General features: G+C 48.3%; 2 protein-coding genes across 3 annotated transcripts in view; one reads left to right on the forward strand and one right to left on the reverse strand.

The window, feature by feature from the left end:
* Nucleotides 1-11,891, forward strand: part of SMYD1 (SET and MYND domain containing 1) — a 48,013-nt gene extending 36,122 nt beyond the window's left edge. For both annotated transcript variants that reach the window (XM_045808883.2, XM_045808884.2), the window contains one exon: nucleotides 281-11,891. In XM_045808883.2, the coding sequence (XP_045664839.1) occupies nucleotides 281-436 (156 nt within the window). In that variant the 3' untranslated portion in view covers nucleotides 437-11,891. The remainder of the gene's footprint in view (nucleotides 1-280) is intronic.
* FABP1 (fatty acid binding protein 1) lies at nucleotides 11,729-17,265 on the reverse strand. Its single transcript, XM_045808885.2, has 4 exons — nucleotides 17,057-17,265; nucleotides 15,274-15,446; nucleotides 13,745-13,837; nucleotides 11,729-11,850 (listed from the first exon to the last, which is right to left on the reverse strand). The coding sequence occupies exons 1-4, from the start codon at nucleotides 17,121-17,123 to the stop codon at nucleotides 11,800-11,802; spliced, it is 384 nt and encodes a 127-aa protein (XP_045664841.1). The 5' UTR covers nucleotides 17,124-17,265; the 3' UTR covers nucleotides 11,729-11,799.
* Nucleotides 17,266-24,966: the final 7,701 nt, after the last annotated feature.

Genomic DNA, 24,966 nt, shown 5'->3' on the forward strand with positions numbered 1-24,966 from the left:
TGCTGAGAACAATCCCTCGAGCTACTCTCTCAGGGGTCTGACTCCCTCTCCCCAACAAACCGAGCCCACTCCCAGGACATTAGGCCCCTAGAGGATGAGTGTGTGTGTGTGTGTATGAGTGTGTGTGTCTGTGTGTCCTGTGAGTGGATACAGCTGAATCTCAGTGACTGGGAGCCATTTACTCTGTTGTCTGCCCTTTGCAAGAAGACCAGGGTAGGTCAGAAGCCAATATATTCCGGCGACCTGTCATCACTGCTTATGGTGTATCTGTGTCCCACAGGCCATGCGGGTGCAGACGGAGATGGAGCTGCGCATGTTCCGCCAGAACGAGTTCATGTACCACAAGATGCGCGAGGCTGCCCTGAGCAACCAGCCCATGCAGGTCATGGCCGAGCCCAGCAATGAGCCAGCCCCGGCTCTGTTCCATAAGAAGTAATGAGGACCTGTGGGGGGGCGGGGGCGCACCGTGGCTGGGGAAGCGGGGAGACATTCTGGAGGTAGTGGGTTTCTCAGAAGACCCTGGATGAGGAAGGGGGGATGATGTGCACTCTTGTTGCTGTGGGAATGTACTGTTCTGTGTTCCTCAGTTCATTTTGGTTCATTTAAACTCAGTTCAATTCAATTGAACTCTATCCCAGCCCAGCCTAGCCCAACTTGTCCTACGAATCTTTACTGGGTGGACGGCCTTAGGGGTAAAGAAGCTTCAAATGTAGCTGGGGAGGCAAAATGCAAACCATTAAAGCCCAGTATAATAAATGCAATGGTAAAGTATATGGGAGGTGCAGTGGAGGGCATGTGTCTGGTATGTGGGTGTGGGGGTGTGTGTGCATTGGGGAGGGTGTCATGGAGGAGATGACATTTGAGCTGAGTGTGGCAGGTGCCTGGAGTCTCAGGGGGCTGCTCAGCTATCTGTGCGTGTCTCTGGCGCTGCTGGTCTTACTCCTGGTCTGAATACTCATGACGAGGATGGGTGATGTCCAGTTAGAGTGGAATTACAAAGAAGGGGCCGTGTTTGGGCCATTTAGGTTCTACTCAGAGAACCAAAACCTCTTAGTAAATATGAGAATGAGGTGAATATGCAGAAAGAGGTGGAGCTTTCCCCTAGCCATTTGAGGCCTCAGTTTAAGGTCGGGATTCTAAGTATTGTTCGGAAAGTATTTCTAAAACACCTAGAAATCTGCTTCCCCCACCCTCACTGCCAAGCCTTGATTCCCCGAGATGTGGGTGCCACTTAGCACAATATCTAAGATTTTCCTGGCTGTTGGCCAACCAGATTGAAGTCTTAGCAGGATGAAGCTGAGGGAGAAACTTGGAAACACACACACCTGATGGTCTTGGGTTTAGCAGAATTGGGTTTTGGGAGTTTTATTTGGTTACATGTGCCTGAATGGTCTTTACCAGCTCAGACATCATCATAGGCCTCCAGGAAATTTCTGTTCTTAGTAGGGAATAATTATGATTTCCCTTGCTTAATTTCTTTCACTGCCTATGCCCTGGGACCTCTGCTCTTCTCATCAGGAGGAATGTCTAATCCGGACTCCATAAGCCTAGGTTAATATCTCCTTGGGGACGTGTTCAACTTGCCACCATGTCCTGGGAGGTTTTCACCCAAGAGTGAGGTTCTTGGAATCAGCCAATCTAGTTGTCCTGTTATCTTCTGGAGTTCTAAAATTCTCACCAATATTTTAGGGGAATCCTGGAGTAAAGCTCTCCATTTGGGGGTGTCACCAAGTCTTCCATACCATCTGGGCCACCCTTGACTCCAGAGCTCTAGCTACCATCTTCAAGTGATCCCCCCAAACCCCATATTTATCATCTCCGCCTAAAGTGTTAGCTCCTCCATCCCCCCCCTTCATCCTCAGAACCACCTGCTGCCTCCCTCTTAACCTCTCCAGTGGCTCTGCAAACATGTCAAAAACTGGCCCAAAGTTGGTCAGTGTGCTACCTCTTTGCAGATACTCATACCTGGCATTCAGCTCTTCAAGGATACCACCTTCTCTAGAAGCTGTCATAGGGAGACTGACAGTCTTCCATGCCTTCATACTAACAGGCCTAGAGATGGCACCAGCATTCTCCTAGAAACCCAGTGCACATTTAAATGATCACTCTCCTGCCCTCCTGTAAAACCTTCCTCCAAGCCTCTTCCCTTCTTTGTCACTGTCCTCTGCCATTCTGCTGGTTATTCTCCCATATTCATGGTCTTATTTTCCATCCCCTCTGCTTCAAATTTGGTGCCTTCAATGTCCACTTACAAAAGTCATCTAATCCTCTTGCTTCACAGATTCTTAATTTACTCAATGACAGATGTCTTTCCAGTTTCTCCATTAATACTCTCTCCTGGTTATAATTTCTCCATTTTTGATGTCTAACTTTCTGGTCATTGCTTCCTACCTTTTCACCTCTCTGTCTTTTTTTCTCCACCCCAGATTACTAGATGATATCATGTATACTGTAGTGTTTCACCCTCCTCCTGTGTTTACTTCCTTCCAGATAAGCCAGTTCATCAGCCCTCCTTCCTTTCTGTCCATTCTCTCTTCCTGCCCTGCAGAGTCCCAACCCTAGATTCATTCAGCTGCTTTGTTTTCCCTCTGTTGCTCCTGGAGATGCCAGGGAGAACAGTACCTCTCTGAACACAGGCACTTCTACAGACTCCTTGCCAACCTCAGCTGGCCTTTGGGTGCAGCCCGGAAGTGTTTCATGTGCCCCTCGTTGGCTCTCTCTCCCTTTTGCCCAGTAGCTATTTTAGCCTTCACTCCTGTCCTCTAGTGTTCTGCTTTCAGCAGAAGCTCATCTCCTGCTTCATAGAGAAACAGAGGTCAGAAGATGGGACGCCCTCAATCCTCTTCCCACATTCATGCACATCTTGTCTGTGCTTGACCCTCTTTCCCTCCTTCTCACATCAGTGGAAAGGGAGCCCCTCTCTTCCCACAAAGCTAACTCTCCACCTGTGCTCTGGACCCCTTTCCCTCTGATATCCTCGGGCCTTGCTTCACCTGTAATGCCCTCTCCACCCTGGATCCTTGACATTCCTCCATCCACTGCCTTCCTCCTCCATCCACTGCCTTCTTCATCAACAAACATGCTGAGGATTCTTTGATCATAATCTTCAGAGCTGAGTATTTTTTTTTAAAGGACTTGTCTCTCATAGTTATTATCTGCCTTTCTTCACTTTCCATTTCTTCCTGAACCCACTGCAGGCTGGCTTCCTGAGCTCCGCTAACATGGCTCATACAAGGTCAACTCTGGCGGGTGGCTTTTAGTCCATATGTTATTTGGCTTCTCTGCATCAGTTGACACTCCCAGCCCTTGATTTCTGGATATCACTTCCTTGTGATGATCCTCTGATGTGATTTCTCCATCTTCTTCCCTAACCCCGTTTCTCTACCTGTCCCTGATATGTCGGTGTTTCCTGGGGTTGGGTTTGTTCCTTCTGGTCATTCTTGGCTCATTCTCATCTCACTCTGCACACACTCCCTGCATGAGCCCAGCCAGGCTCTTGGTTTAATCACCACCTTGAGGCTGATATTCTTAACTCTATATTCCCAGCCTTGCTCTTGAGCTCCAGCCCCACATGCTCTCTCGAATGTTCTCCAGGCACACCACACTCAATACATCCAAAATGAAACTCTTTTTCTTTCCCTTGTCCCCTCCCCCACATCTGTCCCTCAGCAGACTGCCCAAGAACACCTGACTTCTGCTCTAGTCACTCACCTCCATTGCATCCTAGACACCAGTCAAACCCACTCACTCACGGGTCCCTGAGTGACTCATGTTCTCCTAGGGACTCTCTTTGAATTTTTTTTTTTTTAAGATTTTATTTATTTATGTGACAGCCAGCGAGAGAGGGAACACAACAGGGGAGTGGGAGAGGAAGAAGCAGGCTCTCAGCGGAGGAGCCTGATGTGGGACTCGATCCCGGAACGCCAGGATCACACCCTGAGCCGAAGGCAGACGCTTAACGACTGTGCTACCCAGGCGCCCCCTCTCTTTGAATTCTGAAATGTTCTATCTAAAGTATCTGAAACCTGTCAACTCCTATTCATCTTTCAATATCCAGTTGGGAAATCATCCTTTCTCTGAAGTTTCCCGAATGCCTTAGGTTCTCCTGGCTGCCTGTCTGAGTCTCTCATATCACCTTCAGACCCCACACCAGAACAATCTCCTCATGGCATTATAATTGCCTTTTTACATGTCTGCCTCCTCCATCAGATTGTGAGCAGGAGTCGTGTCCCTTTATTTATCTTTTTAGCCCCAGAACCTAGCCTAGGTCTTGGAACACAGTAGGTGCTCAGTTAATGTGTGTTGAATGAATGGATAAGTGAATGAATTTGCTTATTTCAGAGCAGAAGAGACATAAAACTGCATATTTTGAGTTTTTATGATACAGCAGTCAACAAAGTCCTTTAAATCATCTGTATTTCCAAGCAAGTATGTGTGGCTTCTTTCTTTCTGACAGTCTGTTTAGAGTAGCGCCAACAGAACTTTCTGTGATGATGAAAATATATTGTGTCTCTGTTGTTGAATATAGTATCCACTAGCAACATGGAACTATTCAAGCTCTTGAAATGTGTCTAGTATGAGTGAGGAACTGAATTTTAAATTGATTTAATTTCAGTTTAAATAACCAATGTGGCTCCTGGCTGCTGTATTAGACAATGCAGTTTTAGAGAATAGTATACTCTTTAAGATTGTGGACACTGAGACCAGTGAAGTTCCTATCTCAGCTCTCCTAAGGTCAGCTATATAACCTGGGACTGGTGAATTCATCCAGGCCCGTTTCTTCATTTCTACCTACCACACAGATGTGCTGTGAGAATTAAGCTTTTAAAATGTGAAAGCCCAGGGGCACCTGGGTAGCTCAGTCGTTAAGCATCTGCCTTTGGCTCAGAGCGTGATCCCGGAGTCCTGGGATCGAGCCCCACATTGGACTCCTCCACTGGGAGCCTGCTTCTTCCTCTCCCACTCCCCCCACTTGTGTTCCCTCTCTCGCTGGCTGTCTCTCTCTCTGTCAAATAAATAAATAAAATCTTAAAAAAAAAAAAAATGAAAGCCCAGGCGCCTGGGTGGCTCAGTTGGTTGGACGACTGCCTTCAGCTCAGGTTGTGATCCCAGGGTCCTGGGCTCCCTGCTCTGCAGGGGGAGCCTGCTTCTCCATCTCCCTCTGCCAGCCCCTCCCTCTCTCTGTCAAATAAATAAAATCTTAAAAATAAATAAATAAAATGTGAAAGCCCATTGAACGGTGTCTGGCCCATCCTAAGCGCTCCATGGGCACTCCAGCCTTGCTTCTGTCAAGGATCCCTTCCCCTACAGAGAAAGTGAAGGTGAAGGGTAAACAGGAGCAGCAGGGGGTGGCCAGCTCTTGCGAGCTGACTGTGCACTTCTCTTCCAAACTCTGCAGTCGGCAACATCACATTAATAGCTTGACATTGGCCAGGGTGAGAATATTTATACCAGGGCAATCGGCTCAACTTGAGAAGAACACCTTAATTTGTGGTGTTGGCAATTTATAAAAATGGGGTTTGCTACATGAAAGTAACAGAATGAATAGTTAAAAACAGCATTAAAGAAATCTTTACTTGGACTGGAGTGAAATCTGCATTCTGCAGCCTGTACCCCTCTGGGCCATGCCTAACAAATCTAAGACCTCTGGTTACTCTCCTTCAGATTAAGCCACTCACTCACGGCACCACCAATGAGTGTATTGACAGACCATGTATTTAGGGCCAGATATAGCCACGGCTTGGGCCACTCGTTCAGGGTTTGCTTCTTTAAAGGATGCAGGAGGGAATCAGTAGGTTGGGGCACACAGCAGAGAGAATGGCCATTACGACAGTCAGAGGTGCAAGCTCTTGGTCCGAGGTGTGCACAGTTGCACGGGATAAACAGTACTTCTGGAAACTCCCTTGCCTACTCCTGGCCCTGCATTACATACACATCACCCAATCTCAGGTTGACCAGGAGCACCTCATCAGTCTCAGAGAAGCACAGCACACCGCATGTGTTCGGTAACTCTGGCCAGCACATGTGTTCGGTAACTCTGGCGTGAACTCGTCCCCCACCCCTCTCTGCCAGCTCTCAGAAGGCTGATCTCTGCTTTCTTGTTCAGCCAATGGAAGGCCCCAGTTGGGAAGGCAGAAGGATCGAGAGGTGGAGTGTTATTCCCCATAGCAACCCCTCTTTCCTTTCCTGATCCCTCTCTGCCTGTCCAGGATTCAGCTCCTGTTGCGTGGCTCTCTGATGGCTCCAGGGCTCAGTGAGCTCAAGACAGAGACTGTGTATCCTTTCTCTGCCTCATCTTTTGCCAAGTCTCCATTTATACCATGCCTCCTGGCCAGGCAAATATCCTTGAATGCTTTGAGAGTCAGCTGAAATGTTTGGAGCTTGTACCCCCCAGGATCACAGCATGGATCCTGCTGTCGCCATTATGGATTATGGGTTGATCTCCACTCCCCTAGATAGCAAGTCTCCTGGGGATCATAGAGCTTAGTACTATGCTCCGATTTGACTGAAAGAGGCCAGGTTGTGTGGAGAAGATACATTTAATTTTATATCTCCATGTTTACCCCATGTTTACTCCATGAAATCCCAGAATATCATGGGGTGGTCAATGTGCCTCGAGTATATATAGGAAAAGTACTTTGAAGATCGAATATAGATTAAGTTCAACACCCTACCCCCCAAATCGCTTTCTTTACCCTAATGGGAATCAGTTTTGAAAAAAGAAGATAACTGGAAAAGTCTACGTTTGCATGAATATAGATGCCCAAACTGGCTCTTTACAAGTCAATCAGCACTCATGGGTTGTACAGAGTGTGCTCCGTTGTTGGAATGCCCACAGGACAAGTGGAGAGGAGGGGACAGGGTCAGGAGGGGAGAGGGGTCAAGTCGAAAATAGCTGATACCATCAACAGCTGTTTATTCAATTTATTTAAAGTTGACTTCAGACCCAGAGTTTCCTGGGCAACTGTACAAAATCCAAATTCAGCATAAAATTAAATTTCTTTTTGGGCATAAACACATAACCCCTTCAAAAGCAAGACTTGTTCCCGGGGAAAATCTCAGTTAGGAGGCGGCTTTGGGAATTTTGTCAGATCCCGAGAGGCTTGGTTGAAGAGACCTTGTTTCTACTACATTCTTCCTCCTGTGCAGCTCATCAGCTGCATGGTCCTAGAAAACCTCTTTCCTCTCTGTGCCTCTTCATCTGCACACGGATGCTTCCCTGGGCACAACAGAGCTGCTGCTAATGGTCTGGGGGTCAGACCCCACTGCAGTTCTCTCAGGAATCCAAGGGGCAGTAATGACATGCCTTGTTTGGATGGCACATGCATCATTTTTTTTAAAGATTTTATTCATTTATTTATTTGACAGAGAGGGAGAGAGAGCACAAGCAGGGGGAGTGTCAGACATAGGGAGAGGGAGAAGCAGATTCCCCACTGAGCAGGGAGCCTGACCCGGGACTTGATCTCAGGACCCTGGGATCATGACCTGAGCCTAAGGCAGACACTTAACTGACTGAGCCACCCTGGCACCCCCATGTGCATCAATTCATCTGTCCCTTACCAAAGCCACAAGAAGAGGTATTGTGTTGCCCAGTTTCCAGATGAGAAAACTATGGTCCAAAATCAGGGATAGCTAATTAGAACCATGTCTTCAAGCCCAGTGTTTTTGGTTTTGTTTTGTTTTGTTTTGTTTTGTTTTGTTTTGTTTTGTTTTGTTTTGTTTTAGAGGGAGAGAGAGAGCACACACATGCGGGAGCGGTGGGTGGGGAGAGGCAAAGGAAGAGGGAGAGAGAGAATCTGAAGCAGACTCTACGCTGAGCATGGAGCCTGGACAGGGGAGGGAGGTTGGGGCTTGATCTCTCCACCCTGACATCACAACCTGAGCCAAAACCAAGAGTCAGACGCTCAACCAACAGAGCGACTCAGGCCCCTCAAGCCCAATATTTTCACTCTAAATCATCTACTTCTAAAGAAATTCATGGCTCATTTAAAAAAATAGTTCCACACAAGTAGTTCCTTGCAGAAAATTCAATATAAATAATGCAAAAAGTTCTCTTGACCTCCCGCACCAGATGGGGATGGCTACCATCCGGCATCCCAACAATCCATGGTCATAAACATGCATGTGTATCTATATAAATAATTTTGTTTCATATTTTAATGAAATTCACATATTTTATAGGCGATACTGTTCAGAAACTTGCTTTCTTAAAAAAAGCTTTGTCTGAGAGAGAGTTTTGTGACAGTACTTACAGAGCTACGTCATTCATTTACTCTACCACAGGTTATTTTGAAGTATGGCTATACCACAGATTAGCTAACCTTTTCTTACTTATCGGCATTTGCTTCCAGTTTTTGGTTATTGTAACCTTTATATGCTTTTTTTTTTTCATATGTGTTTAAACACTTCTCTAGGGAGACATACAGCAACGGCATTGCTAGGCATTAGGGAATTCACATTGAAAATATTAGTGGGTATTGTTCAATGGTGCTCCACACAGACTGTAACAATTTACATCTGTACCAGCGATGGGAGAGCCATTCCTCACAGCCTTGCAAACACTCCATGTTATCAATACTTTTACTTTTTACTAGTTTGATTTGTAAAATGATATCTCTCTGATCTTACCTCCCTCTTCCCTGATTACTTTGAGACTCAGCCTATGTCACACTGTAAGTTGCCCATTAATGTGCTCACCCCACGTTCCCATTGACTTGCTGGGCTTCTTACTGGTTTTTATATTCTATTAACCTCTATTATGTAAGTCACAAATATTTTCTTCCACTTTGTTGCTTTTTTTAAAAAAAGATTTTATGTATTTATCTGAGAAAGAGAGAGAGAGCGTAAGCAGCGGGAGCAGCAGAGGGAGAGGGAGAAGCAGGCTCCCCGGGGAGCCCAACTCGGAGCTCGATCCCAGGACCCTGGGACCATGACCTGAGCTGAAGGCAGATGCTTAACCGACTGAGCCATCCAGGCACCCCTGTTGCTTTTTTTTTTTTTTTTTTGAAGCTCTGTTTACAGTGTGTCTTTTCATGCAAAACTTTATATTTTTGAGGTAGTAATATGAATTAGTCTTTTCCTTCATGGTTTTTGCACCTTGTTTAAGGAGGTCTTCTGTAGGGGTGTCTGGGTGGCTCAGTCTTTGAGCGTCTGCCTTGGGCTCAGATCGTGATCCTGGGGTCTTGGGATCAAGCCCCACATTGGGGCTCCCTGCTCGGTGGGAAGCCTGCTTCTCCCTCTCCCACTCCCCCTGTTTGTGTTCTCTCTCTTGCTGTCTCTTTCTCTGTCAAATAAATATATAACATTTTGGAAAAAAAAAAGTCTTCTATACATCAATATATACTTGTTTATCTACAATATCTATTTTTAATATTTCACATTTATTCATTTAGCTCTTTAGTTCATCTGGAATTTATTTTTGTGAATGGTATATAGTAGTGTGCTATAGGATTTTCCCCCCTGTATCTCCCAACTCTGAGTTCTTACTGAAGCTCTGAAATTCTTTTCTTAAGGGTGCCTTAGTTCCCCAAGTTACGGCCTCCCTCTTCCCCAAGACCCCACTCCACACAGGAGAAGGAGGGAAAACATAGGGCAAATACTGTGTACAGTGTAAGGCAGGGAGAATTTCATCCAATAGACGTGCTGGTAAAATGCCAGAGGGAAAGAGCCCTTTCAGCGGTCCAATTTAGGAAGCCTTCTTGAAGGAGGTGGCAGTTAAGTTGCTGGGGGGATGAGAGGTTGTTACGTTTTATTGGAATGCATATTATAGGCAAGGGTTGCAACTAGATAGGGTGGGGCAGGCTGTATCAAGCAAGGGACAGCAGCCTATAGAGCCTGGGTCAGATCCGGCTGCCACCTGTTTCTATATGGTGTGTGAGCTAAGAATGGTAGTCTATGTTTAAATGGCTGAAAAAAAAAAAAAAACAACAAAAGAAGAATACTATTTTATGACATAGGAAAATGTTATGACATTCAAATGTCAGTGTCCATAAATAAAGTTTTGTTGGAACACAGCCATGTGCATTTTTTGGTGTATTGCCTATGGCTGCTTCATGCTCTAAGAGCAGAACTGGGGATTTGTGACAGAGTCTGGGTGGCCCACAACGCTGAAAATATTTACTCTCTGGCTTTTTACAGAAGTTTCCCAACCCCTGGGGCGCCTGGGTGGCGCAGTTGTTAAGTGTCTGCCTTCGGCTCAGGGCGTGATCCCGGCGTTCTGGGATCAAGCCCCACGTCAGGCTCCTCCGCTAGGAGCCTGCTTCTTCCTCTCCCACTCCCCCTGCTTGTGTTCCCTCTCTCGCTGGCTGTCTCTCTCTCTGTCAAATAAATAAATAAAATCTTAAAAAAAAAAAAAAAAGTTTCCCAACCCCCGATACAGAGACGTGAAGGTTTGAGAGTTTGACTCTTGTGTGCTAGGCAATGACGTAGGAAGCGTTATGATCAGTGCTGTTTTTAAGGAAGATGACTTTTAGTGGAGACTGGTAGGTGAGAGAGAGGGGCAGGGAGATGCCATAAGGCCTGTGAGACCATCCAAGGAACGAGTATGAGTAATGGGGTTTCAGCTCCAGAAGTGGGAAGAGCAGTGGCGGGAAAAGTGACAGGTTCATTCAGATTAAGGTGTCTTTGTTGAGAACTTTCTGTGGGCTGGCATAGTTCTGGGAGCTGAAAGACATGGTGAAGGTAGAAATGTCCGAGCTTGGCAGCTCTTTGGATATGGGGAACAAGCACCCTGTCCGCTTGCTAGGGCTGCCATAACAGAGTACCCCAGACTGGGCAGCTTGAACAACAGGAATGTATTATCTCACAGTTCTGGAGACCAGAAGTCTGAGATCAAGGTGAGGCCAAGGCCATGCTCCCTCTGAAGAGGTAGAGAAGGATCTGTTCCAGGTCTCTCTCCTAGCTTCTGGGACATTCTTGCCTTGTGGCAGCAGAACTCCAAACTTCACATGGCGTCCTCCCTGTGTGGGTGTCTCTATCTGCAAATGTCTCCCTTTTATAAAGACACCAGCCATATGGGATTAGGGGCCCACCTTACTCCAGTATGACCTCATTTTAACTTACCTCATAATATTTGCAATGTCTTTATTTCAAAATAAGGTCACAGTCTGAGGTCCTGGATGTTAGGACTATATCATGTGAATTTTAGGGGTGGGGGGGGTGCGACCCAATCTATAGCAGCTCCCAGAGCCTGATACAAAGTGCTGTTCAGAGAAATCCTATTTCCACATTCTGCTTCTGCCCATAGCATGGGGGGAGTTTCCACCTGAGCTTCCTCTGTCCACTTCTGGTGCCTCCTGCTAAGCTCCTCGGTCAGCCCTCTCCGAGGAGGGCAAATTATTCATTTGGTGGGTCAGGGTCTGCTCTTTTTGTTCATGTCCCCTGGTGGGTGGGGCTGCTGTGACCACACTGGTGGGCATAGCTCCCCTTTGCCTGCCCAGCATTGCCGTTCTCTGTCCCCACAGGGAGCCAGCACGCTGTCTTGCTCCAGCTCCTTGCCTGTGAAGGATCATTCCAGGGCTGCCTCACAGATGCAGCCACATCTCCTGTTTCTTGTAGGATCACCTGCGTGGGCAGCCTGGGGTCTGTTTTCAGGGTGAGAATCACCCTTCAGACCTGACCCAGCAGGATGGAACACTTGCAGGGCATCAAGATTTACAAAAATTGGGGAGTGATCAGGGCCCATTGATACCAATAGCACCATCAGTGACAAGCCATCGAGAAGAAAAGATTTTTTTTAAAACAAAGTTCACTTTATTACACTAATTTTACACAGTAAAAGAATATGAAGTGCAGACTTATTTAAATTCTCTTGCTGATTCTCTTGAAGACAATGCCACCCAACGTCATGGTCTGAAAGCAAAAAAAAAAAAAAAAAAAAAAAAATCACAAAATGTTCTAATGTTGAATCGTAAAAGGTAAGTAAGGCTATAAAAACATCCCAAATATGCTAGCATATGAAACAACCCAAAGATTTCTCTGTTTTCTGTGAGATCAGAGGAAGGGTGGGCAATCTTTTCTGAAATCCCATGCCAGGTCTGTGTCACTTCACTTCCTCATGTGAAGGGTTGTCCTGCCTTTTAGTGAATTTCTTTCTATATCGATGGCTGTGAGAACAAGACCATCCAAAGAAGTCCAGTCCAATCCAATTTTCTCCAAGTTTCATTGAGTGCCTACTATGTACCAAAGGAGCCCCTTAGCTTCAGCAGCAATGGAATGGAATGAAAAGATCTAGGTTTGAACCCTGGTTCTATAGCTCATTAGCTGGATGACCTTGGACAGGTCAACCTATTTATTAAATCCCTCATCCTGCCTGCCTCACAGCTGAGGGGAAGATTTGGGGAAATATTAAAAGCATATCAAAGCAGAAAAAAAAGCCTATCAAAGAACTTTGGCCAGGACTGAGTCCAGGACCAGCTCATCTCCCTCCACCCTGCTGGTGCCTTCTTGCTCTGCTGTGAATGTGCCCAGCAGGGTGGAAACCGCATGTTTACTTGGTGAGCCTCACACCCTACCTGGTTGAGGGATTTTCCCACTTGAAAAAGGAGGGGTGTGACAGACTCCTTGGGTAGTGTTCTGCCTTCTGTTACTCCCCAAAGCACATCATGGGGGCAAAGAATTGCAGGAGAAACACTGTACTATTCACCCCCAAATCAGGGACAGGACATGGCCGAATCAGGCAGCAAGGATGATTGCACAAGTGGAGTGTGCCACTCCTATAAGCTGCTGTAAAATCGCTATGAATATGATTCTCCTTGTAAACACGTGTGAGCGAGTCTTATGGCTACAACCCAGGGAGACAGAAAGGTGGGTCATGCTGGTGGCTCTGCAGGACCCTGTTTCTCCTTCTACCAAGCACCTCTCTTACCCCATCCTATTTGGATATAGGTACGGAAAGGGGGATAGTGATGAGGAGAGCAGGAAGAGGGGGAAGTTGGGGTGGTCAACACCGACCTGGAAAGTGGGGATGGAAGGAGAGCCTGAAAGGACTCAAGAGAGGTGGGGAAGCACCAGCAGGGGGCCACTGCCAACATCTGTGGGGTCTTTGATGAATTAAATAAAGAACACCGCTTCCTCAAGATACTGTACTTCTATCTGTTGGAACGCTATCCGAATACACTCTACTAGTTTTGTTAGGACAAGATGGTTGGGGAACCTGGGTGGCTCCGTCGGTTGAGCGTCTGCCTCTTCATTTCAGCTCGGGTCATGATCTCGGGGTTGCAGGATCAAGTCGTGCATTGGGCTCTGCACTCAGTGGGGAGTCTGCTTGGGAGTCCCTCCCTCTCCCTCTGCTACTCTCCCCACTCTCTCTCTCCCCACCCACCCCCGATAAATAAATAAGGAAATGGATGGATAAATGTTAAACAACAACAAGTCGGTGGTTAACGAGCACCTGCTTCGAGAAGGTAATAAGTACACGAGTCCACACCATCTATAGTGGGAGTGGCTCCCTGTAGGATTGTGCAGTGTGCAGCTGTGGATGACAGCCCTGTGCGGCAGGCCCCGCTCAGAAGAACCCTCGTTCTGCCATTCCCTGGCTATTTGTTGCCTCAGTTTCCCCACTTAGAAAAGTCAGGGTTGATGGGAAGATGGAGCTAATATGTGTAAACTGCCTGGTACATCTTGGGTCCTCAGTAAGTGGTAGCCGAGGTGGAGCACAGGAAAGGTGGTGGGGAGCTGCTGCTCACACTTTACCTGTCCCTTCCCCTCAAGCACTGGGAGCCACCAGCTCAGAGTGCCAACTTACATTGGTGATCACATCGCCATTGAGTTCGGTCACAGACTTGATGCCTTTGAAAGTTGTCACCAGTTTATTGTCACCTTCCATCTGGACCACAGCCTGCAGGGGAGAGAAGAGATGAGCTGTGAGGAGAGTCTGGGGAGGGAGCAGGACCCTGGCCAGTGACACTGGCTCCCTTGCCTGGGTCCTGGTGACAACAGCCAAGCCACTCAGGTCCCCCAGTCCTCCAGCTCTAAAGGCAGGAGGTGCATTTAAAAGCTAAAGAAAATGCCAGGGCTTCTTTAATCAAACTTTTAATTTATGGTACATGAACTAGAAATGAGCATAGGACACCTAAGTGGCCTCAGCTGCAAGCACCAAGATTACATCGGTAAAATCCCAGTTCTCCAAGCTGATGGATGGAGGGAGTAGCAAAGTTCCACATACTGGCTGGTTGGGGGAATACCTATTTAGCTTTGCTTTATGTTCCTTCCAGCACATTTATATTTTCTATTGTGGTCTCTTTTTTAAGCTTTATGCATCCAGGAAGAGACAGTAGAAACCCAACAGGAAACAGAAGACCCTAGCCAGGGTTAAAAATGTGCCTCCAAGATGGACACTTGGAAGAGGCCTGTGGTAAAACCCATGATGGCCTGCCCCTTACTACGGGCATATCAAAAGAATTTCCTTCCTAAAATGTATCACAGATTTCCTGACCTGTAAAGTCATATGTGTAGAAGCAGAAATAAGAGGCTGTCAGAAGAGGTTAAAAGACCAACATGCTGAGGCCAAGGCACAAAGTTGCCTGGAGGGGGAGGGGTGAAGACAGCTGCTCTGTTTGTTGGCTAGGCTAGGTGTGTGGAATTTCCCAGGGGAACTAAAGTCTCTAGTGAGGGGCACCCCACTGCCTAGATCTCTCTGCCATCACCTGGCCATTCCCACAGTGCACACCCAGCTCTCAGGGCACACCCTGAGCCATAGCCCAGTGGAGTGATGCCACCCTGCCCACTGCCTTCAGTCAGGGAAGGGTGGCTATACCCATTTTACAGATGAGGTAGCTGAGGCCAGGGGCTCAGTGACCTCTGACGCTTGGGGTGAAGGCCTGCCTGAGGCCTTGGTTTTCTGGTGTTCTTCAAGAACCTCCTTCAAGAAGTCTCTTCCCATGACCAGCAGCTGTGGGCTCAGCAAGGCCAGTTTACTTTGGGCTCAAGGATGACGTCACAGCTCTGTTTAGGGTTTTTCACGGACTCCTGATTGTCCACTGCTGGGCCTGGGAGAAGCTGTGCCTGGTCCCCCCACATCCTCCATGTGAGAGAACTTGGGTTCTTGGGCCAGAGCACCCAGACAGACAGTCACAGGGAAATAGGAAGGGCCTCCCTAGAGTGTCTTCCCTAGAGCTGTCTTGGTCTCTCTGGCTCCCACCCCAGAAGTGGGAGTCACAGATAAGGTGTCCATGGTGGGAACTGTGAGGTGGGAGCTTGGCAGGATGAAGCCCTGGGGCCAGGTTCCAGGGAAAGTTCCAGAAGCAGAGGGTGGTGTGAGGGGGCACCTCCTACCTTGACCTTCTCCCCAGTCATGGTCTCCAGCTCACACTCTTCCCCCAAGGTGAACTCATTTTGAATCACTTTGGACCCAGTGGTGATGGTGAGTTTGAAGTGCTTCCCGTTCTGCACAATTTCCGACACCCCCTTGATGTCCTTCCCCTTCTGGATGAGTTCTTCAGGCAGACCTGGTGGAAATCATTTGAGGTTCAGAGATGAGCAGAGGTGGGAGCTGCAGGGCGGTGGTCACAGAGAAACTTTGTGGTGTGGAGCCAGACAGGAAGTTGCCGTGTCTCCGCAGAGGCCAGAGGCACGGACTGAGTCCTGTGAGCAACATGGGCTTTGACCTCTGAAAGGAAAGATCTGTGGCCTGACTCGGCCTGACCTGGCAGCCCACTATTTCACTGGGGAGGGGGGTGGTTATAAAGAAGGCACTCCTGTGTCCCGAAGCACCTTTCCTCTAGTGAACGCCCTGGTTCCCGCTCGCTCTCCTATCTCACGCCAGACTTTGCTCCGAGTGTCAGTGTTTCATTCCACACCCAGAGTGACCACACAGTTTGTGTTCCGGCCAGGTCCCTCCTGAGAGTGAGAGAGGGAGCAATGAATGCCAGGACAACACGGGCCAGCCAGGACAATGCCCGGCGAGCCTCTGGCCACCCGTCCCCGCCTCGACCTCTGCCGTCGAGGCTCTTGAGGAAGACACGGTGGGAGTCCCTTGCCCTGGGACAGACCTTTACACATTTCAGGGCACATCTACACCGTTAAGCAAAGTGAGGTCCACGTTGGCAGCGGGGGTAGAGGGTCCTGCGGCCCAGGTCAGGGGTTTGGAACAGAGGTGGTGTGACGTGCTACAGGAGAAGAGCCCAGCTCTCGGCTAGCCCTGAAGGTCCTCCTCTCCCCACCTTTGCTGTCTTCCCCACACTTTCCCCCTTGGCCCCCTTCTTTGTCACATTGCCCCTTTCCCATAGGGTTCCCTCCATCCACAGCACGCTCCCTTCCCCCTGCCCCTAGGAACAACTTGCTGATCCGCCAAGGCCCAGACAAGGCTCACCTTCACCACCAGCAAACCTTCCATCCGTGCCCCCCGTGAGCCCCAATCCTTCTGCACAGGACTCTGGGGGGCACAGAGGAGTAAAGTGGAGTCTCTGGAACCAACATCCACTTCAAATCCCAACGCAAATGCTTCCTACCTATGTGACCTTGGCCGGGATTACTTAACCTTTCTAGGCCTCAGTTGTCTTGACTGTGAAATGGGAAAAATATTAGTACCCAACTCAGAGATTTTTGGTGAGGGTTCAATGGGATATTGCATATTAAGGGCTTAGCGCAGTGCCTGGTAGTGAGTCAGTGCTCAGTACACGTGACGGGATACTTTACTGTATTTATCTCTTCTCTTTTTCTCTCTCTAAACTCTGACTTGGAATTGGGGCTCATTTCCAAGTTGCCTGTCTCTCTGGTACCCATCCAGCACAGAGCTCAGTGTGTTGTTGGCCCTGAATCAACATTTGTTAGAAGAATGAATGAATGAATGAATGAATGAATGAATGAATGAATGAGGGAGGGAGGTCACCCAGTGAGGTGCCTGCAGAGATTGCCTACGGAATGGCCTTGGCCAGTGAGCAAAAGCGCAAGCTGCAAATGACTACAAAAGTCCTGTGCAGAACATGGCCTGTGGTCCGTGCAAAGCCTGAAACTTTCCTTCCATCCCAGCGTCGAGACTCTGATTGACCACCGCCAGCAGACCGCCATGACCCTCATGGCCATGACCCCCAGCCTTGGTGTCCAGCCCAGCACTCACCAACTGCCTTCATGAAGGCCTCAAAGTTTTCCTGGCTCTGCAGCTGGTACTTGCCGGAGAAGTTCATGGTGGCGTCAAGGCTCGCTCCACAGCGGATCTGCAGCTCTGCTGGCGGGGCTGCCCAGTGTGGGCCGATTTATAGGGGGCTCCTTCCGCTTCGGATGTTGGACATAGGTCAGCAGCTGTCGACTCCTTTATGGCCAGGTTCAAACATTAACTGCTAAGAGCAATGGTCAACAATAAAAAAACAGGATGGGCGCAGCAGAGGTTTGCTCTAATCCAGCAAACATTAATGGATGTCAGTCCAGTGCAAAGCCCTAAATTCCTGCCACCTTTAATGTGCCGATCCTCCATTCAGGTGTGTGTGTGTGCGTGTGTGCATACATATCTGTACACACAGACGTATGCACCTGCGTGCATAGAGATGTGTGCATATATACGTATGTGTGTCCATATATACGTGTGTGTACTTAGATCTAGACACACAGAAAAATACCAAAAAGTCCTTTTAAACTCAAAACTTCACCTTATTTACATAACCTTACGATCTCTTCCATCTTTATCATTACACGAACTTAATTTTTAGAAAGCTGTCATAAGCCCCTAGTGCTATTTTGTATTCTGGGATTCCTCTTGATAATTCCAAGCTCTGCGCCGTCCACATCAGTCTCCGTTTAAAGGTGTCGAACAAAGCGTGGCGTACTGACGGGCAGTGGGAACCATGGAAACTGGGCGTGCAGAAATCGAGATGCATTTTATCAGCAGAGATGGGGTGGGAGAGAGAAAGCAGGTAGGACTTGCTGGGCCAACTGCACACGTCAGAGGGGCCATGCCCCGGCTTTGCTTTCCCGCTGCACCCTCTTCCCTTCCTTCACCTTCTCCACCTGTTCACCTCCTCTAGAAATCCTCTGGCCTCATAGAGCGCTTTGCAAATACCTATGTTCCAAATCCTACTGGGATTATTTCTCTGTGTATTCTTTTTCATGTCTTCCTTGGTATTCCCAATACCTGGCACCTAGTAGGTGTCCATGATAGGTCAGTAAATAAAAACCGTCAAAAGATAATGAGGCCACGGATCTTCTTGTTAAAGGAAAATAAGAAATATGGAGAGTTAGGTTGGCACATCCCCTCCCATCACTGAATCACTGGGGCTGGGCAGTCAGGGTCAGTGTGTGTGTGTGTGTGTGTGTGTGTGTGTGTGTGTGTGTGTGTGCATATGTATGTGTGTCTAACCAGGCAAGTATGCAAAGGTGAGACTCCAGCACGAGATGATGTGAACAGGGCTGGCAGTGGGTGACCGTGGGCCCGAGTGCCAGCTCCTCTCTTCGCTTCCCTGTCCATTCTTACTCCTTCCTCTGCAGTCCTGCTCTGCCACTCCAGCCTGTACCAGGATAGGTGGTGAGATTGCAGCCAGAGCTTTCTGTTTCCTGGACGGTGCCCTCTGCTGCCAGGGGACCCTGTCTGTCCTCACCTGCAGCACAATCACCAGGATGACTGCACGCTCACTCCCTCAGCTGCCAACTGTCTGGGCTGCCGGGGCATCTGCTCTGGCTGCCTAGGAGTCAGGGGACACGTGAGTGTTTGAGGGCTTGTGCCAGGGCACTGACACTACAAGAGGACAAGCCTGGGAGCACAGCACTGACGCAAGCGTGTCAGTCCACAGGAGCGGCATGCCCTGTTATCTCCAGCTCCCTCACACATACTCTTCCAAACTTCCAGAACGTGGACAGGTGGATCCCGCAAAGCACCAGAGAAGTCCTCTCATCCCCGCATGTGCTCCATGTCAAAGCCCTCCTCCGGCATCCCTGACAGGTGGTGTTAGCATACGCCCTGCCATGGAGAGATCACTGCCTTCTGAGCGGCATGGGCAGAGGGCACTGGTTGACGGCTGTCACGCAGATCCTAGCACCAGTAAGCCTTTCCCTCCGGCATGGAGGGGTGCTCCACTCGGCCCTTTCTGCTCGGTCCTCCTCTGCCAGTGCCCAGGACACAGTGCTTTCCAGGCCACGGGTCAGGACGGTCCCTGGAGAACGCTAAGCAGGCTTTTAAGTCCAGAACTCACAGCCATTTTTAGGCACCACAAATGCCCCGGCACCCAGCTGGCAGTGGGAGAGTGGCTCAAAGGGTGACAAGCATGTCTTGTTCTGAACCTTGATTATGTACCTTTTAATATGTCTCATTGTACTGAGGGCACCCATATTAGATCCTATTCTCCTCCAAGTGGGACAAAGATTTTTTTAAAGATTTATTTATTTATTTGAGAGCCGGGGGCGGGGGCGGAGGGAAAGAATCCCAAGCTGTGAGGCCGATGTAGGGCTTGATCCCACGACCCCAAGATCACAACCCGAGCCGAAATCAAGAGTTGGGTGTGGGTGCTCAACCGACTGAACCACCCAGGGGCCCCACGGACAATGACTTTTATTTTGTCATATACATATATATGTATATGTAAGGAAGTGAAAAATCCATTATCTTAAGAACTGGCATCAGAATTCCCCTCTGAGAGGAAACTGTGTGTGTGTGTGTGTGTGTGTGTGTGTGTGTGTGTGTGTGTGTGTGTGTAAATGGCTGGAGAAGCTCCTTGGGAGAGAGAGTGAGTGAAACCCAAGATCTGTGATCAGCGAGGGGTCAGGCGGTGACGGGGAAGGCTGCTGGGCTGCGCAGGACGCTGGGAGAGGCCTCCCTTCTCCCCCTGGACGTCAGGAAAGGAAAGAGAGCAGTGCAGGAAGAAGGGGAACCAGTGCGTGGGTGTGGGGTGATGGGGCGCAAAGACACCCCCAGGGGCAGTGAGGCACGAAGCTCTTCCAGGAAAGGTCCTGTTGCACGTGAAGCCGCTCATTTGCCGCCAAGGGAATCCGCAGCCATCTTTCTTTAATTCCCTCCCGACGACCTCAGGTGCTTCGGTAAAGGTAATTCATTAATCAATACAGGTGCAAATGGAAAATGATGAAGGGCTAAGTTTCATTTCGGGATTGATGCCATGGAGATGAGACAGTACGCCTGGAATCACATAGATCTTCTTCAACTCATGATGGTGTCATGTCCCAACAAACCCATTGTAAGTTGAAAATACCGTGAGTGGAACACGCATCTACTATACCTGGCCCACTGAACATCCTAGCTTAGCCCTGCCCACCGTACACGTACTCAGGGCACTTCCATTAGCCTACAGTTGGGCAAAATCATCTAACGCAAAGTCTGTTATATAACATAGTATTGAATAGCTCGTGTAATTTATTGACTACTGTACTGAAAGTGAAAAACAAAGTTTACAGGGTACAGAATGGCTATAAGTGTATTGATTGTTTACTCCTGTGATCACGTGGCTGACGGAGCCAAGGCTCACAGTGGCCACCCTACATCCCAAGAGATGATTGTACCGCATTATCACTGGCCTGGGAAACAGATCACAATTCACAAAGTATGGGTCCTACTGAATGAGTATCACTTTCACACCACCCTAAACGCCCAAAATCCTAAGTTGAACATAAGTCAGGGACAATCTGTATCAGGAAGCAGGGTGTGTATGGGAGCAAAATCCCCCCAAGGACCCTCAGAAATCTTAGCGAGGGCTTTGGAAGAACTCAAGCTAATTTTACCCAAATCCCAGAGTGCCATGTGATCCCAGATGGTATCTGGGTGCATAGACTAATTCCACAGGCTGATAGCTGGTGTGTGTCTGTCTAGTGACTGCAGTGGCTGAGCGCTGGACGAAATTCAAGTCATACCTGAGACCCTACCCACCCCATCTCACCCACCACCTATCCAAAGAACTTTTCAAACACTTATCAGGGAGCAAATCAGTAGAAACTTGCTTCAATGGGGAGAATGGGAGCTTTTAAAACCAATGAAACAATCACCAAGGAAATGGCGATGATGAGGCCCTTAACCCCCTCTCCCTGAGGCCATTAAGTGCTCAGTTTGGGAGGATCTCCTGGCGGTGCCCTGGATACACCATGCTCTCCCACGCAGCCACTGCCTGCCCAGCATCTCTCCTCCGATAAAGGGATACCTGGGTCCACATCCAGACACTCTCCCCTTGACCACGAACGTCACCTCACCCCACAGTACTGCACTCTGGGCTTTAAGGTGGAGAATGGAAGGAAGGTCATGAATTTTTCTCTTAGGGCAAGTTAGCACCCATCCCAGAGCCCTCACAGGAAGGCTGAGGTGGGTACTCCTTTTCTGGCGTCTGACTCCCTCCAGAGCCTTCTCCCTGGCCCTTTACTCCCTGCCTACCCAGTCTGGGCAGCACCTGGGCGAGATTCACTCAGAGGCTGGTCCAGAGGCTGGCAAGTGGTGAAGACCTGCCAGCTCTCACCACAAATGGACAGCCTGACAAACACGAGGCAAGGACCTCCTCTCTCCCCAAGATTCCAGATGGGGCCTTCTCAGGCAATCTGCCATGGCCTCCTTTGGGCCAGATTTTTGTGTGTGTGAGTCTTGAGGGAGAAGAGGTTTGTGGCTATTTCAAAATTTAACACTTGTAAGTAGTTTTCCATAAAATTAGGAGAGGGTAATGACATCTCCTGCCCACAAGCTAAGCAAACACAGGAAGAGATAAGCGTAATTGCAATGACAAAGTTCAAGTGGCTTTCAAGGAAAAAAAAAAAAAAGACTCACTTCATGGGAACAGTTTTCAATTCCAAAAGTGTAATGCCTCCCCAGGTCCCACTAGACATCCCCTCTCCTCATGCTCCCTACTCGCATGGGCACTGCGGAGACGGGAGAGAAGAGGTGACGTGCCTCTTGGTGATCAGAATATGACTGGCGTTCATTTGAGGCCCGGCCCCTCCACAGAGTGTCTGATCCCAGGGTGTCTGCAGGGCCAGCTTGCCCTGTCCTGGGTGTTGCCCGAGGTGCCCTGAGCTGCCCGTCCTTCTGCTAGACAAAGGGCTCTGGACAGGAAGGACTTTGGTTTGGGCCCAGATTTCTCTACCTGACCTGTGATCCTGGACAAACCACTCAGCCTTCCTGAGCCTCCACTTCCTTATCTGTGAAATGGTCGTGACACTCTCTGCCCTGTGAATGCCCTGCGTAAACTGTCAAGTCCTTCAGGAATGTGACACGCCTGTCAGAGGGGATCAGAGGGCTTTGCATTGGCCTTTGCCGGGTGTCTCAGAGCTATCTCCAGCTCTGGACTGATTTTTATGTTTCTCTCTTGGGGACAAGCTTCTTCCCATCTCCCTGGGCTGGGGGGTAGTGTCTTCCATCCCTGCCTGGTATGCTAAGGTGCACTGGCCTACCAGGCATCTCAGTGCCCATGTTGGGTCTTTCACAGGCCCTGAGACCTCATCTCCTGCTCCTGAGGGTATGGAAATCCACACTCATGACCACCCGGGCCTATTTCCAGGTCTGGCAATCACCCCGGGCACCCCAGCCTCACCGCACTGTTGACTGCTCTTTCAGTTCTCTCTCTGATTCTGGCACCTGGGGATTTTTCTTTTTTTCCTTCTTGTGACCTCAGCTATATTTCTGAAAAACTGTCATGGTTCAACCTGCACATTTTAGCTGTGCTGAGGGAAGAGCTTGTATTAGCTCAGTTGACCATGTTGTGGGGTCCTGGAAACCTTGTGTTTTTATTATGTGCCGTTTTAAGTCCTTTCGGTGGAATTTCAGGATGTACAGCCTTCAACAAAAAATTTTAAAAGACATTCTTAAGCTTTGCTTTGCGTATGTGTATTTTACGTCTTCGATCATTGAATTTCCTTAAAGAACCCCCCGTAAACAACTGTCCAGTACCTAGAATGGAATCTGCCTTAAAACCATCCAATATTGGGGCACCTGGGTGGCTCAGTCGTTAAGCGTCTGCCTTCGGCCCAGGGCGTGATCCCGGCGTTCTGGGATCGAGCCCCGCATCAGGCTCCTCCGCTATGAGCCTGCTTCTTCCTCTCCCACTCCCCCTGCTTGTGTTCCCTCTCTCACTGGCTGTCTCTCTCTCTGTCAAATAAATAAATAAAATCTTAAAAAAACAAAACCAAAAAACAACCATCCAATATCCTTGGCATTTTCAGAGGTCTGCCTGCTTGAAGAACCCAATGGAGGGAAAATGCAAATATGATAAACAAATATCGTGGGTGGTGGTTTGCAATGTAAAAAAAATCCTCCTGCACAGATTGCCCTGAATAGTGTACTCGACCAAATGTCCTTTTACAAATAACTTTTAGGAATAACCTTGTTGTGGAACGTGAGACCTTCCTATGTGTTAGTTGAAGGACCCCTGTGGGTTCTCCTTCACTGTGACACAGTAGAGACAAATCCTGTGGATTACGTGACAAGCAGTGGGGATGATTTGCAGGCTGATGTAATCAAAACAGAACTCAAAACTTACCTGTAAGGCTGTTTATAAGGCTCCTATTTTGGCTGTAAAGCTAATAGTGTTTGCTTGTCCTATATCCCTGTGTCCTTGTGTCCCTTGCCCTCTGAGGGTTGAAAGCTAGCCCAGTTGGCCTCAAAGTCAGCCTGACACTTCAAAGAAAAATCTCTTCCAAGCGACCCTTGGCCAGCCTGTCACCCCCACCTTATAACCCTGCATTCTCTCTGCTTTAGAGCTGTGAGTCATCAGCCCTTCGGAGCCAGGCTGGCCGCTCCACAGACATCCTTCAAGGCTCAGCTCCACACTCCCCCCACACACAACCCTCCCGAGGTCTCTGCTTTCTCTGCTCTCCTAGACCAATGTCCCCAATGCCAGTTTCTATTCTGTTCCATTAGTTCTGCTATATTCATAGTGATAAAACAATAGCTTCTATTAACCGAACACTAAGCACGTGCTTTTTCTGTACTATCTCGTCACATTCTCAAAACAATATTATAAGGTGTTATTATTGCCATTTTTCAGAAGAGAAAACTAAAGTATGAAAAGGTTAGTAACTGCTTCCTATTTGTCAAATGGGAGCATGAACCCAGTCCGTTGGACTCCAAAGCTTTTGTTTTTAGACCTTTATTATTCCCATATTATAATTTTTAAAGGTAAATCTTGGTTACTTTCCTGAAAATTCTTCTAAACCAGAGCTTAGCATTGCACTTTCCATGGAGTACGTGTCTAGAAAATGTCGACAGGACAATAGTCCAGATATTGTTGACCTCTTGAGTCATTCATGGTTGGCTTACTCTTGGCTCAGAAATGTCCTCTTACTCTAGACCAAATAACCTGACAGTGCACGTGCATGAAGAGAGAACTCAAAGAAATAAAAGATCCTGAGGTGGCTGCTGGGCCCTTGTGTTCGGTAAAGGCGCAGTGCAAAGCGTATTTCACTAAATTCTCATTCTTTAAAGCTGGCATCTGTAGTTCTTCCTATCTTCGACCTACTGGGATATCCCATATGGGTCACTCTGGAAACACACACCTTGTGCTCCATGGTGCTCATACACATCATTCTGTCCCCTCCTCCAGGCTAGCCTTTCCCCAGCTTCTATCCCAACAAAGCCACAAGCATCAGACGATGCATCTACTTCTCGAGTATTTGCTCAACAAGCCTATTCTGACCTACTATGTGAAATTTGTGTGTGTTGGGGGGAAGTTATGTTTTGAATCTAAAACATAGTAGAGAACATGATGAGAGTTAAAGCTCCCTTTTGACTAGGATGAAGTTTGAATAAAACTTCAAAATGTGGGGAATGATTGAGTTAAGAGTAAGAAAGAATTTTCTGGTCAGGGAAGGAGTCAAGATTCATGAAAGATTCACTTTCATGAATAGAGAACCAACCATGCAAAGGCATAGAAAAATAGGCTGTTGCTGAACAAAGCATGAGGTTCAGGGAGGGAAAGGAGAGAGGAGAAGGGAGGAGTCTCCATAGGGGGGACCTAGGGATGGGAGCCAGAAAGAGGCCGCAGCCAGATGGTGAAGGGGAGGCTGCATCGTATCCCCGGTGAGTGTGTGTATACCCAGAATGGGGTATGTATCAGCCCA

Source organism: Ursus americanus, chromosome 7 (assembly GCF_024610735.1).
Source record: "Ursus americanus isolate L20-20 chromosome 7, mUrsAme1.1.p, whole genome shotgun sequence".
Taxonomy (NCBI): Eukaryota; Metazoa; Chordata; class Mammalia; order Carnivora; family Ursidae; genus Ursus; species Ursus americanus.